At 41.2% G+C, this 12,889-nt stretch overlaps 1 protein-coding gene across 2 annotated transcripts in view; it reads right to left on the reverse strand.

Moving 5' to 3' along the window:
* Positions 1-10,087, reverse strand: part of eng (endoglin) — a 37,307-nt gene extending 27,220 nt beyond the window's left edge. Inside the window, exons 1-2 of one of the 2 annotated variants that reach the window (XM_068706304.1) lie at positions 9,998-10,087; positions 8,626-8,796 (exon numbers count right to left, since the gene is read on the reverse strand). In XM_068706304.1, coding sequence (XP_068562405.1) covers positions 8,626-8,683 — 58 coding nt within the window. In that variant the 5' untranslated portion in view covers positions 8,684-8,796; positions 9,998-10,087. Of the gene's footprint in view, positions 1-8,625; positions 8,828-9,997 lie in introns of both variants that reach the window. The other variant, XM_068706303.1, reaches the window with a different exon arrangement.
* Between the last annotated feature and the right edge of the window lie 2,802 nt (positions 10,088-12,889).

Below are 12,889 nucleotides of genomic sequence, written 5' to 3' on the forward strand. Positions count from 1 at the left end.
CTTTAAGTATCCGTGCCGTGCCGACATTGCAGAGTACTGACAGGCAGCGGCGAGGCCTTGAATTTCTATCACAACTAAATGTTGATTTAGATTCAAGGGATTGAGTACCTGCAGCCCAATAACAAGCTGGCTTTTCACTTACCTCGAGCAAGCAAGCAGACAGACTTGATTTCATGCCCTGTCTATTATGCCTTCCCTGATTGTAAGTCACTGTGTAAAAGACCACCAGCTACTTGAGAGTTTAGATGCAAAAGGAGGACTAATAGTACTTGAGGCTACAGTGCATGGCTGTGTTGGGGGGGGGGGGGGGGTGTTACCCTGACGGCAGACTACGTCAAGACCAACTGTCCAACTGTCTCCCTTGGTCCCTCGGGGTAGGGTAAACTGTTTGTGTCCAGGGTCGGTTGTGATGGGGAGGGGGGGAGGGAGGGGTCAGCGGTCCTATCAGAGTTTGTAGGAGAGGGAAAGGAGAGCTTCAAGGCCACACACACACACACACCTATTGTCCCGGCGTTTCCGCAACTGCCGATCGAGGCCTGACCATCCACAGGAAGGTAAACAACCCCTTATCAGTGCTCTGCAGGGGCCTGCACTGTCCCCTGGCCTCTCACCCCTGCATACTACACATTACACACTCCATACGACACACACGCACGCTTCCTGACCATCTCATCTCCCTCTCGTAAGTCCTGAAATTTTATCCAAAAAAATGTGCTGATTAGTCTCGTCAGTATAATGGCAAAATACTTTTTGTGTGTGCCAAGTCCCTGCGTCCAATGTTTGCTGGAGGATGTGATAGCGGGTCTGGAGACAGCCTGTCTTCACACTAGCTCTGTTTACACCTCTGGGAGCCATTCGTCCGTTGTCTCGTCGTTGTCGGAAGCCAGCGGAACAACAAGTCCAACAGTGGCGTATGGAAGGTCTATGGCTCACTTCCTCCGTTGTTCACTCACTCACTTTAAGCCCTGTCTGCTGCCAGTAATTATAATCTGATCGTCTGGATTGTGGTTATTCTAAGCATGCAGCAGCTGCAGACATTAAGTATATGCCATCATTTTTATGTTGATTCTCTAATATACTCTCAGGTGATCTGTTATATTCCAGACACCATCAGTTACTGGGAAGAGCACATCTTTTCCATTCACTTATATAGTTAGTCCCCCCCCCCCCCCCCCCCCCCCCCATACACTGAACGAGCACTAGCAAAACACAATTAATCATCCAAGTGTTAATTGGTGGATAGACAGACTAATTTAGCAAGTTTCATGCTAACTGCGTGCAACCAGAGCAGATTGAAGCTTTGGAGATTCATTGCACAGTGGTTGCCCCCAATCATTCAAGATTGATGTAGCTTTGCACAACATATGCTTCGTGGAGAACCAACAGAGATTAGCTCGTTATTCTTGAATGATTTTTGCCAGAAAATATTAATGCTTTCCGATACGAGGGTGGCATAGTAATGAAGGCTCTGTTATTTTTTTTTAAACTTATTGAAAGTGAGGGAAGTTAAAAGTACAATCCATGATCCCAGAGTAAACAACAGAAGAAGAACGACGAACCTCTAGAACGCAATACACATGACCAGAGTGGCTATCACTGATGATGGTCTTTTTCAGTAATACTATCACACCAGACAATAATCAAATATTGTTTTCTGATGTTAAAGTTTGTTAACGTCAGAGAAGCCCATTTCTTTTGTATTTTAAATATTTTGGTCACACAAATGCTATTGGATCTCAAAGAACATAAAGGTTTTGAATTATCTAAGCGAGAGAGCGCTTCAAGTTTATGATAGAATTTTCTCTATATAACTAATGGAAGTGTCTGGACTGGGGAGAGTTGTTAAACGAGTGTAACTTTATTCGCTCCAGCGTCTGTGAAAAGATTAAGTATCCAGAGTTTGACTGTAAGATTTGTTGTAGTTATAGTATATGAGCAGATTAAAATAATCTGTCAGATGTCTCGAGGCGTTTGCTTTGAGTCACATAGTCTGCTTTCTAACATATTGCAGAAATATGAGCAAATGTCCAAATCCAGTGAGGATTCTCCCATCACAGCACACACACACACACACACACACACACACACACACACACACACACACACACAAGCTCTCTAAATACAGATTGACCGGTGTGGCACCTGAATCAACAGGAAAACTACCCACCCAGTGCTTGAATCAAGAGGTTCTGCCATTATACAACACACAGTGCTGACCACTTTATAAATCAGGGTATGCAGAAATATATTACACTCTCTAACATAAAAATGCCATGTACTTAGTTCAACAAAATTGGATGAGCATGCTCTAAAATGCTATTTTGGGGTTCTGTCAGAATTTCCTTTAGGCGAAAAGAAAAGGTTAAAAGCAAAGGCCCTTCATTCCCGCTAAAACATGACATGAAGCATTTGAGCTGACATTTTAGCTGAGAACATTTTGTTCATAGCTGTTCAGGAACCGATTAAGGAGCTGATTCTTCCCAGCATAACAGTACCCTCATTAATTAAAGTCACAGGTGAATAAAGTTTGAAAGAAATGAAGACATGTGATTTAAAATGCTATCTCTCCCCCCCCGACATCGGAAGCCTTCCCAACTTTGTGGAACTTTGACTGCAAGTCAGAGGTGAGACAGCTGACCCACCAAGAGTTTTCCATCCAGGTACATTTCCTGCGTTTGTGCAGACCCCAGGACTGACCATGGGTAGACAGACCTAGAGATAAGAGTACATTATGCCATGCCTTATCTGGACAGACAGCAGGCATGTTGATATGAACAAGTGGTCGCCATGCTGACGAGGCGTTTATCTCGCCCACCACTAATGAGCCATTCAGTGCTCATGCTACTGCATAAGGAAAAGCGTCGGGCCAGAGGGCGCGAGACCTTGTAGTCACACAGTAACACAGCAAAAAGCCTTAAAGAGCTGTAATGATGGGCACAGATTTCTAACCTCCTCATTCATACTAAACTCGTTCCATTACTTAAATTATTTAAAAGCAGGCATGACTATTAGAGCAATGCTGGAGTGCCATTTAGAATAAGATGGACCCAGTCCTGTAACAGAAAGTAGCGGTAAAGACCAGACATTATATACAGAAGAAAAGGATTATTGTTTTCAGCTTTTTTACAATAATAATAAAATAAAAAAAACATAATAATTAATACATGTTTAATAAATAATATTAAATAATAATATTAAAATGTGTATAGTATAATATAATGAACAAGCAACGTTAATTATTCTTATCTGATTTTCACCTTTTTCTATTATTCAAAACAAATAAAGAGAATTTAAATCAAAAAGAGTATCATTTATCATCCATATTGTCACTATTACATGAAATGCCATTTAATTGTGTTTAGTTTGTTTTTTTTATCCCACAAATATCATTACTTATGTGCCACATTGCATGCTAGAACCATCTTGAGTAACAGTCAAGTGGTAGCTGGTGAAAATCCTGCGGGAACGAACAGCAAAGAGGAACACAGCGTCAGTGAGGCTCTCCTTCACTGTACTTTCAAGCAGAGGAAAAGCTAGGCAGTCAGAAATGGATTGTTATTTGGGAGGGGCATAACATTCGAGGAGATTGAAATCGGTCTAGAGGCAGCGACAAGTGGTCGCGTCTCCCTGCCACCCAGTCTGACGGCAGGCAGAGCTGGCTCACTACAGTAAAACGGGGGAAGTGGACTGTTTTGACTTTCAACGCCATATTTAACATGACTTTTTTTCCTTTTTTCTTGAAGCCTATTCCAGTGTTGCCTGCCTTCTGAGAAACTTTTCTCATCGTTTTTTTTTTAAAATCCAACACACCTCATTTCTGTCAACTAGCACATGCGTTGTTTGTTTAGTATTTTTCGACATCTTTTGTTGAACAACTTAGTCTTTTATCCTCACTTTTTCTAACTTATCATTTAACTGGGTCTCCATATCTCCCGGTCTTTATCTCTGTCTTGTCCATTTTTCCTATCTGTGTTTTTTTTAATCCCCTAGCTACTTACTTCTCTTTCCCCACATCTTTCCTCTGAACCACTTATCTGCTCTTTGACAGTCACAGAAATGTGACCCCCCACTCCCTTACTGTCTCCATGAATCAGTCTTTATGAATTCTGTTATCTCTGTCTGTCTGTTTGTCTGTCTGTCTGTCTCGCTCTCTTTCCCTCTTTAGGATTCATTTTCAGACGGCCCTCCCTCCTTCTCCAGCGGCTCGCTAATCACTTTTGTGCTTTTCCTTTAGCCCGTGGAGGGAGTCCCTGGGGTAGGCAGAAATGCAGCAGGAGGTCTGGTAGTTAACATCATGATGCCTGGCTCCCGCTGGGAAAGTTGTTGCAGAAAGGGGCATGTTCAACACTACTTCCCTACCAGGAAACGCCGGGCACACAGTGGATAAAAGCACAAAATACAAAGACTTCAGTCAGATGCATAGATAATTGTTTGTGTCCGACTGCTACAGGCAGCTTAAGTGGTAGCGTTTATTGTGCTTGCAATTCTAAAATGGCCCGCAAATGTGAAACTGAAAAACTTCTTATACTAACTCCCATGTAATAAGCAGCTAGGCCAGACAGAATCTCAGAACTTCCACTTGTTAATGTTCTTTAAAAAAGGTGCAATATATAAGATGTGACCAGAATTTGTGTTTAAAACATAAAAAAGAATCAACAGAATGTCAAAGATGGCTATTATGTTGCAGAGTTATCTACTGAGATGAGCGCGTAGACCAGCTAGCCCCGGCCTGTCCACTCTTGTAATACCACTTGTTCCTCTAGAGGCAATAGTGAGTCACTGTAGTGTTGTGTCTGCCTTCAGTCCAACCTGAGAGGATGGAGAAATAGAGCTTTTTTTATTTTTGCAGCGGCATTGGAGCTTGCACCATAAAACCAACTAGTCGGAATATCTCGGCCTGTGCTCCCTTTTGTAATCCATCCCCCACCTTTATGCATGACAAATACTGAATTTCAGCAGTAACCCTCTGAGAGGTGTGTAAAAATGATGTGCACTGTCCTGTCTGAGGCAGATGTTATCACATCCATAAGGAACGATGGCAAATTAAATACATTCTTTAAATGCCTTTAAACAACACAGTTGCAAGAGAGTGTTGCAACTGCCTAGCAGCAGTGCACCAACAGACTGAAAAAAAGAAAGCTTAAACAAAAGACTAAAAATGTAAAGAGGCACAGTTAGGAGCCTGGGAGGAAGCAAGGACAAAACATGGAGGGAGAATTAATTCCACTATTTCAAAGGCATCGCCACCTGTATGATCTTGCCACAAACAAACACCACAGTTAAATGACTAAAGGGATTTAGACGAATTGTGGTACCATAGGCGCTCAGAGATAAACCCGTAGGCTGGACCATGTAGGAACTTCAAAACAAACAGCTATATTTTTAACACAATTAACCTCACAGGGAGGCAGCGTAGTGAAACTAAGACTGCTGTGATGTTGTCTGTTTTATTGGCGCCTGACAGAGGCCTGTCCAGAGATTATGGATGAGCTGTAGACAAGAAAGAGAGGCCTGACTGATCCCAGCACATCAGGGATTTTAATAATCAAGGTGTAAGGTGAAAGCAAGGATGAGCTTTTCTAGGTTTAAAAGAAATAGGCAGTGGGCGATTTTATAAATCATCCAGAGCTGATGAAAAACAGGATCTCATGTCAAATTCCAGGGTGGAATTAAGCGCTGTGTCTGGGTTCTTTTGCCTGCGGTTTTAGATAGGCAGACAGAAAATGAGTGTTGGAACTTAAGAAGTTGATCTGGTGGACTCAACCGCACACATAACCGCAGTTTTACTCCGATAATCGCTGGCGAAGGCTATGAACCATCCAGCAATTTCTATCAACTAGAGTCTTTGCATTTTGCAAAATTGGTCAAGATATCTTCTCTAGGGCTCCTGCAACAGTACTGATACTTCCACTGGCTGATATTAGAACAACTCAACAATGTACCCCAGAACATTTCAAATTAAGCAAACAGTCTTATAAAGCTATTGCCAAGTGATCTGATAGTGTTTAAACTGCACAACACCAATTCCCTCATTCATTGGCCAGTCATGATGCTGCATCTCTCCAAAAATAAATAATTGCATGACAGCAGAACACAGGGCAGCTGGCTGCTCTACGGGAGAATCAAGGTTCTAGTTTCAGGAAATGAAGCGGATAAGTAAGTATACAAGTCTCAGACTTAGACATGGTCCTCTGGCTTTACTTGGTCACTTGGCAAGGTATTTATATATATATATACACACACATACACGTTATGTATCTAGGATATTAACAGATAAAGTAGATAAGTGATCAGGTTGCTTAAATTGTGAGCGCAGTAGCTGCTGTACAGTCAAACCGTGCTTCAGACATCACAAAAGGATGTAATAAGCCTGATATTAAGGAGCTGACAGAAGAAAGAAAGAAAGCTAAAGCTCAAGTAAGACACCATACCATTGCCTGCAACCGGTCAAGAGAGACATGGGATTTGTTGCAGGCTGCAGGCTATTTTTGATTTACTTTTTCTGTTTACTTCTTCTTTTTAGAAAAACTTTCACATCGTGTCTGCTCCCACACTGACTCGCAACTGGCGAGGATGCTGTTAAACAAACAAACCTCAAATCTCAGTGAATTTTCACAGCACCTTACTCAGTCTGGGAGCGTGCAAATTTGATTTCGTATGGAGTATACTCTTGGTCGAAGTGAGTCACACCTGATGTTTGTGCGTCATTTGTTCAACAACAACAATAGTACTAAGCCCAGGAGACAATGTCAGAGAAAATTACAAATTAATGTGACAATACTGAACTATATAATGGCAAATACAGAATGGCTGAGATAGAGGAATTTATGCAATGTCACAGCAATGTTTTGATTCACGCTTCAACATTCAGTGCACAGGGTCAGAGTACACTGCTGTGTGGGTCTTCTTCTAAAGATGATGTTGCCAGAAAAAAATTATGAGAAAAGGAAAAATCCTTGGAACATCTTTCAAGAAATAAAGAAAATGATTTCAAGTCTATTTGTCGCAGGCAATTAAGGTTAAGCTGAACATCCCCTTGAAGACTCCACCAGCAGACAGTGAGACTGATCAACTGCGTTGGAAGCTTCATGAGGTCAACTCTCCGCAGGTCTGCCAGTTGGCCAAAGAAATACCTCTGTATCCCTGCCATCAGCACCCCATGCTGAGGGGGTGTTTGACACTTGTGGCAATATTGTGATTTGACGTACGGTAGGTCAGCACTGAAGACAGATTTAGTGGACAGGTATGTTTTTTCTGGCACATGATCATAACAGTGACGTATGCCTGTCAGGGTCAATTTGCCTCATTTAAAAGCAAGTTGGAAATGCCAGTTTATTATTTTAGTTTATGGAGACAGGGTGTGAAAAAGGCTATTTGGCACTGAAGTGTTTGTGCCAGCTTGAAGTGCATCATCGGAAAATGAATGCAGACAACCTTATTTTGCTGACAGTCCATGTCAAAACTACTACATAACAGCAGTGTGCATTATGCTTTCTTTTATGGCATTTAGAGTGTGAGGGAATCTTTTTTTCTATACATTCTCTTACCAAAATAAAAAAGCTGCTGAGAACAGAGAGTGTACATCTTTATTGATACTTTTATCATTATTGTCACTCTCAGATAGTGGTGCAGTTTGTCTAAAACTATACAGCAGAAGATGTAAAGGGTTGAAAACACCAGACAATCTCCAATATCTTCTACCTAGAAAAAATATATATTTTTAACTAAAAACGTTGTATACCATACAATACATTTATGTATTGAAGATATTTGCACAAAAAGGTAGTAATAAAATACATTAATTACTATCGTTTTATTTATTGAATCTATGTGACCACCCTAGATGCCAGATTACTGCAGGGAAGTGAGACCCAAACACCCCGAGGCTGCAGTGCAGCGCACTGTTAACAGTGTGAGGCTGGATTATGGCCTGAGGGCACAGGGACAGTTTCAGATCTCTTTGCCACCTTATAGGGATTACAGGTTTGAATTCGATATGGATAGCCACAGGCAACCCGTGGAGGGAGTGTTAGAGGGGGCCAGCAGAGGAGGATCATATGAAACGTGTAAGCGCCCCACATGTTTCCTTGTGCCTTGTGCCCGGGCCGTCTTTCAATAACATATTCTTCATCACTAAAACCTGAACAACTACACAAACAATTGCTGCCCAATATGAATCAGAGGTTCAATAGTCTGAGTATCATCGGATTTATTTCCCTACTCTATCAAAAATATTGTGCACAATATAGTCTCTGAGCTGTTGAAAGGATAAACCATCATTCAAGCCAAAAGACTTCACAACAACTATTTTGCACATAACCTCTCTCTACAGATCGGTAGTAAAACCCTGATTTATCGTGCATGTTAAAAAAAGAAGACAAAAAAAAGAGCGAAATAATAGTCTTCAGTATGAAATTATGGAAGAACAGAGGACGGGACAAGATTAATATCTGCCTTTGAACTTTGGGTCGACAGAAATATGCCCTGGGGGCTCAATAGCCACTAAACCCAGCGGCCCGTGGTCTGTTGTCTGAGGTTATGCCCTTTTCAATAAATGCACATTTTATAACCCAGTGACATAAGATCTAAATGCTGAAAACGCTGAACATCAGCTGGTGCACTTACCAGAGGCTGCAGCCGTGATGCACAGAAGAAGTGCAAACCGCGCCACGTGACCTTCCATCTCTGGTAAGTTCACGTTGGAGGTGTCGGTAGAAGCGGAGTCTGGGTGTCTGGGGTGTGAAGCTTCTCGGGCAGAGGCTGAAGAGTCCTCGTCTAGTGGCAGAGCAGCAGTGACTGTGATGGCGGAAGAGCAGACAGCTCCAGTCTTTATAAGGAAGACAGGTCAGGTAAAAGAGAAAAAGAAAAAAAGAGAGGCCGGAATTCAATAAGGAAATGTGATGGATGACAAGGATGTGACCAGCTGCCAATCTTATGTCACTTTCTTAATCAGCGTACAATGTGAAAACAAGTAGTGTGAGCAAATCTATCTCCTGTTATCTTACACACACACACACACACACACACACACACACACACACACACACACACACACACATATATATATATATATATATATATATATATATATATATATATATATATATATATATATCCCCTGATGCAGATTAGCCACACACGTGGTTCAAAAGTATTGAACATGAATGTAAAAAGTGCAGTTTTGCCATCAATAAAAAATAATGTATTAGTGTCATGCAACTGAGAGCACACAGGGCATCTGCAACCTATTCAACACTGACAGTGGAGGAAGTGTCGCTTAAATGTTTGAAATTCCTCCAGTGAGATGACAGGATTTTCCTCCTGAGACAATCCCACAATAATTCGTTTTCGCCTTCCTGGTGCACAATGAGGGTCTGAACCCAAGGGTTATCTGGTGGTCACTAACTTCTGGCCCACTGTTGCAGGAAGCACTACGGCATCGCTTTCTTTAAATAATATCACAATGCCGAGATCAGATAAGGAGGAGACTGCTCTTGTTATATGATTCATATAGAGAGAAAGGAAGAGCCTGTGTAAACTGTTTATGCACTTCCAAAGGAAAACAGTCACGTTGTTTCCCCGCACTTCTTACTGCTGGAGAAAACTCTCTTTGACTAGCGACACAATCACTAAAAGTGTATTTAATAAATCCATAACTAGGCTGAACTGGAGAAACAAAAAAATATGAGTCCACCAATAAACAGTTATAAACTGCTACGTATGGAATTAATGAGGCAAAACAGTGAAAGGAAAGTAGATCCATAACATACGAGTATCGGCTTTTTGGCCATAACTCCATGTTTTCACAAATCTAATTCTAAGCACTTCGTTATTTGACCTAAGCATCGGCCAATCACCGCCAAACAGACATAACACGGACTGGTCGAGGATTAAGGACAGAGCATGGCTACATTACTGCCCTCTAGGCTACCACGGAAATAAAATGGACCACACATCCCTGCAGACATAAAACAAAGTCACGAACCTCCAAACTTACTTTTCAGGTAGGGTGGCTTTCTTGAATAAAGTAAGCTTTATAATCCACGGGCGAGGATGTGGCCGATGTAACGATGTCTGGACTTTCCAAACTTTGAGCTGCCTGGGCGGTGCAGATTTACTTTTGTACCCCTCCCACCGGCCTTTTTTTTCTTTTCTTTTTCCGAGCAACATTAGTGCTGCTGCCCCAGTCATAGCATTGTCTTCTCTGAATATATTAAACATGGGTCTAAATCTCAACGTTATTATTGTGATTTTGTAGCATTGCATTTTATTAATAGCCTAGGTTCCTTTTTTTCTTCAGCTACAGTCTTTATTTAGATTAGGCTATAGTTGCCTTTCACTACACTATGTTTTTCTGTGACAATTTTTGCCTTTTGTTTTTTGACAGAAACACTGTCTACAGTATACACAGAGTGCTGCCTTAATATTAAACTCAAAGAGTGGCACCTATAAACAGTTGCCTTACTGTAGGTGTCTTTTCGACTCACACTTCCCAGAGATCCCAACAGTGTTCCCCGCTTTCTCCCAGTATGTCGCCACAGACACCCAGTTTGTACTACTGTAAATGCAAAATGTCTTTCATCAGTGGGCCATAGGCTCAATCCCCATTGTGTTACCTCATTCTGCAATAGATAGGGACTTTACAGGGACTTATTTAAATAATAATCTTTGAGTTTATTACTTTAAAATGGGCAGAATCCAACAGGACATTAGTCTTTATTAGTAATATCCTAACATTGTTGTCACAGATATTTTGTTATATTCTGTTTAGCTGTAGTGAGAGGAAATGCCCCCAATTTTACATGTAAAGTGCAATACTGTAGTGGTCAGGCTAGGTGGTTAACACAAAAACAGCTAAAGAAATACAATTTAAAAAAAAGCAATACACACTGTAAGAGAGATGTTCTCACGGATCCAAATACCCGTTTTAGTTACATACTGTAAAGAGTTAGGGTTTGGGTTTGGGTTATGTGTGCCATGATATTTTGCATTTGAGTCTGCAACGATGAAGTCTTTGCGGAACCGTAAACGTGTCTTTCATAAAAGACCTTTCACACTCACACAGGTGTTTTCAGTTATTGTGATTAGACCTGTGCCCAGGTTAAAGTTGTGTGGAGAGGAGGCCCAATCACCCCGAATAAGTGAAATCACCTGTGTGGGTTGACCGTGGGTGCGTTGAGATTAGTGTATTTACTTTGAACTCACTAGAGTTAGAAATTTGGTTTTGTATCATATGTTTTATTCATATATTACAACAAATATTTTGATCTTTACTATTGGTTGATTTATCCTGATAAAAAATGACAACATGCAAAAATGGAAAAAAGAAACAGCATTTTATATACAGTACCACACACCACTAGTACTTTGTGAGGAAAAATTGAGTGGAACAAAGAGTAGACATAACATCCTTTCTGTACTGAACAGACTCCGAGGAGTCATCATCCCGTAAAATCAACTCTCCGCACAAAGTCTATTGGCAGAACCAAGGAGTAAGAGAGAAGAAAAACAAACGTATGGACTACACTTCAACAATGCCACAAAAGCATTTAGAATAATAACAAAGGTACTGTAGCAAAGCAAATGTATCAAACAGCAACTCTGTTTCCTCTCTCTCTCTCTCTGATTTTGCTCCACATGTGTGTGTGTCATGTGTTGTGCTTATTAACAGCAACGCTGGCACCAAGCTCTCTCTCTCTCTCTCTCTCTCTCTCTCTCTCTTTCTCTCTCTCTCTCCATCAACTTCCATTCTTTATTCAGTAAAAAAAAAGAAAGGCAGTTTGTTTTCAGTTAAATTTGTTCCTAATCCTGATATTTGAAGGGGGACAAAAAGTTGAAAGGAGCGTTTGAAGTCTCCTTTACTATGTATGGAATTTGTGATTCAGGAAGAAACAGGAACAAAGTGCAGCTGCAGGACAAAACAAAAACAGCTTGTTACAGAATCAGTGAAATATGGTAAATCACGAAGGTGCAAAGTAATGTAAAGCGTTGTCACAGCTAGTGTCATGGCTCTAATTCAAACTCTTTATTGCCATCGTCAACCAGGACATGTGTAACCTAACGAACAAATCAATATTTTTTTGTAGCAGATATTTAAGAAGGTCTCCAGTGTAATAACACCCACTTTAATTAAGCACTAAACTGCTCAATTTTAGCAAACAATTCACATGCACTGGAAAAAAGAATACATCTGCCACAATCATTTTAAATTGATCTCAATGGGCACTCGAACTGTAGACACTCAACAGGCCTAATCTAGTTAATCCATGATTGCACATCATGAGTGCTTAACGACTAATTGGACTAATTTACATGTAAGAGTGCTACAATCCCATGGTGCATTGCAACAGTTACACTGTACATAGAGTTTTCTGAGACTACTTGACTTATTGACTCTATGAACTTGTCTTGACCTCATTCTTTTAGGCAGCACGAACAAAGAAATGCACATGGAGTACTACATTAAGTAGAGACACATGTTTACTCCGTGTTACTTAAATGATTGCAATCCTAATAGTTGACTTGACATGTATTAAGTTGCTGAGGTATATGTCATGGCTGGCATTCATTCAAGGTACTTCATCACGTCTGAGGCTGACACTTCTACAGTAGCACTCTCTTTCACTGGCTTCCCTTTTTTTTATTGGAGCCTACCCTCGACTCTCCACCCCCACCCATGAGTAGTGTTTCAATAACAGGAAACAATCGGCCATCGTCTTTCATCGTAGGTTGACGTTGGTTCCCGCACGGTGCCACTGGGTCTCTGTGGTGCCAGCCAGCCAGCCCTCAGCAGTCTATAGCAGAGGGGGGAGAGAGGATAAAGTGTATGCCCCAGCTTACTCGTTTCCTTATCGTCCTCCAAGGGCGGGGGGGGGGGGGGGGGTGATCT

Source organism: Cebidichthys violaceus, unplaced genomic scaffold (genome assembly GCF_023349555.1).
Source record: "Cebidichthys violaceus isolate CVI_PGR_0920_01 unplaced genomic scaffold, fCebVio1.0.p SCAF_12, whole genome shotgun sequence".
Classification (NCBI taxonomy): Eukaryota; Metazoa; Chordata; class Actinopteri; order Perciformes; family Stichaeidae; genus Cebidichthys; species Cebidichthys violaceus.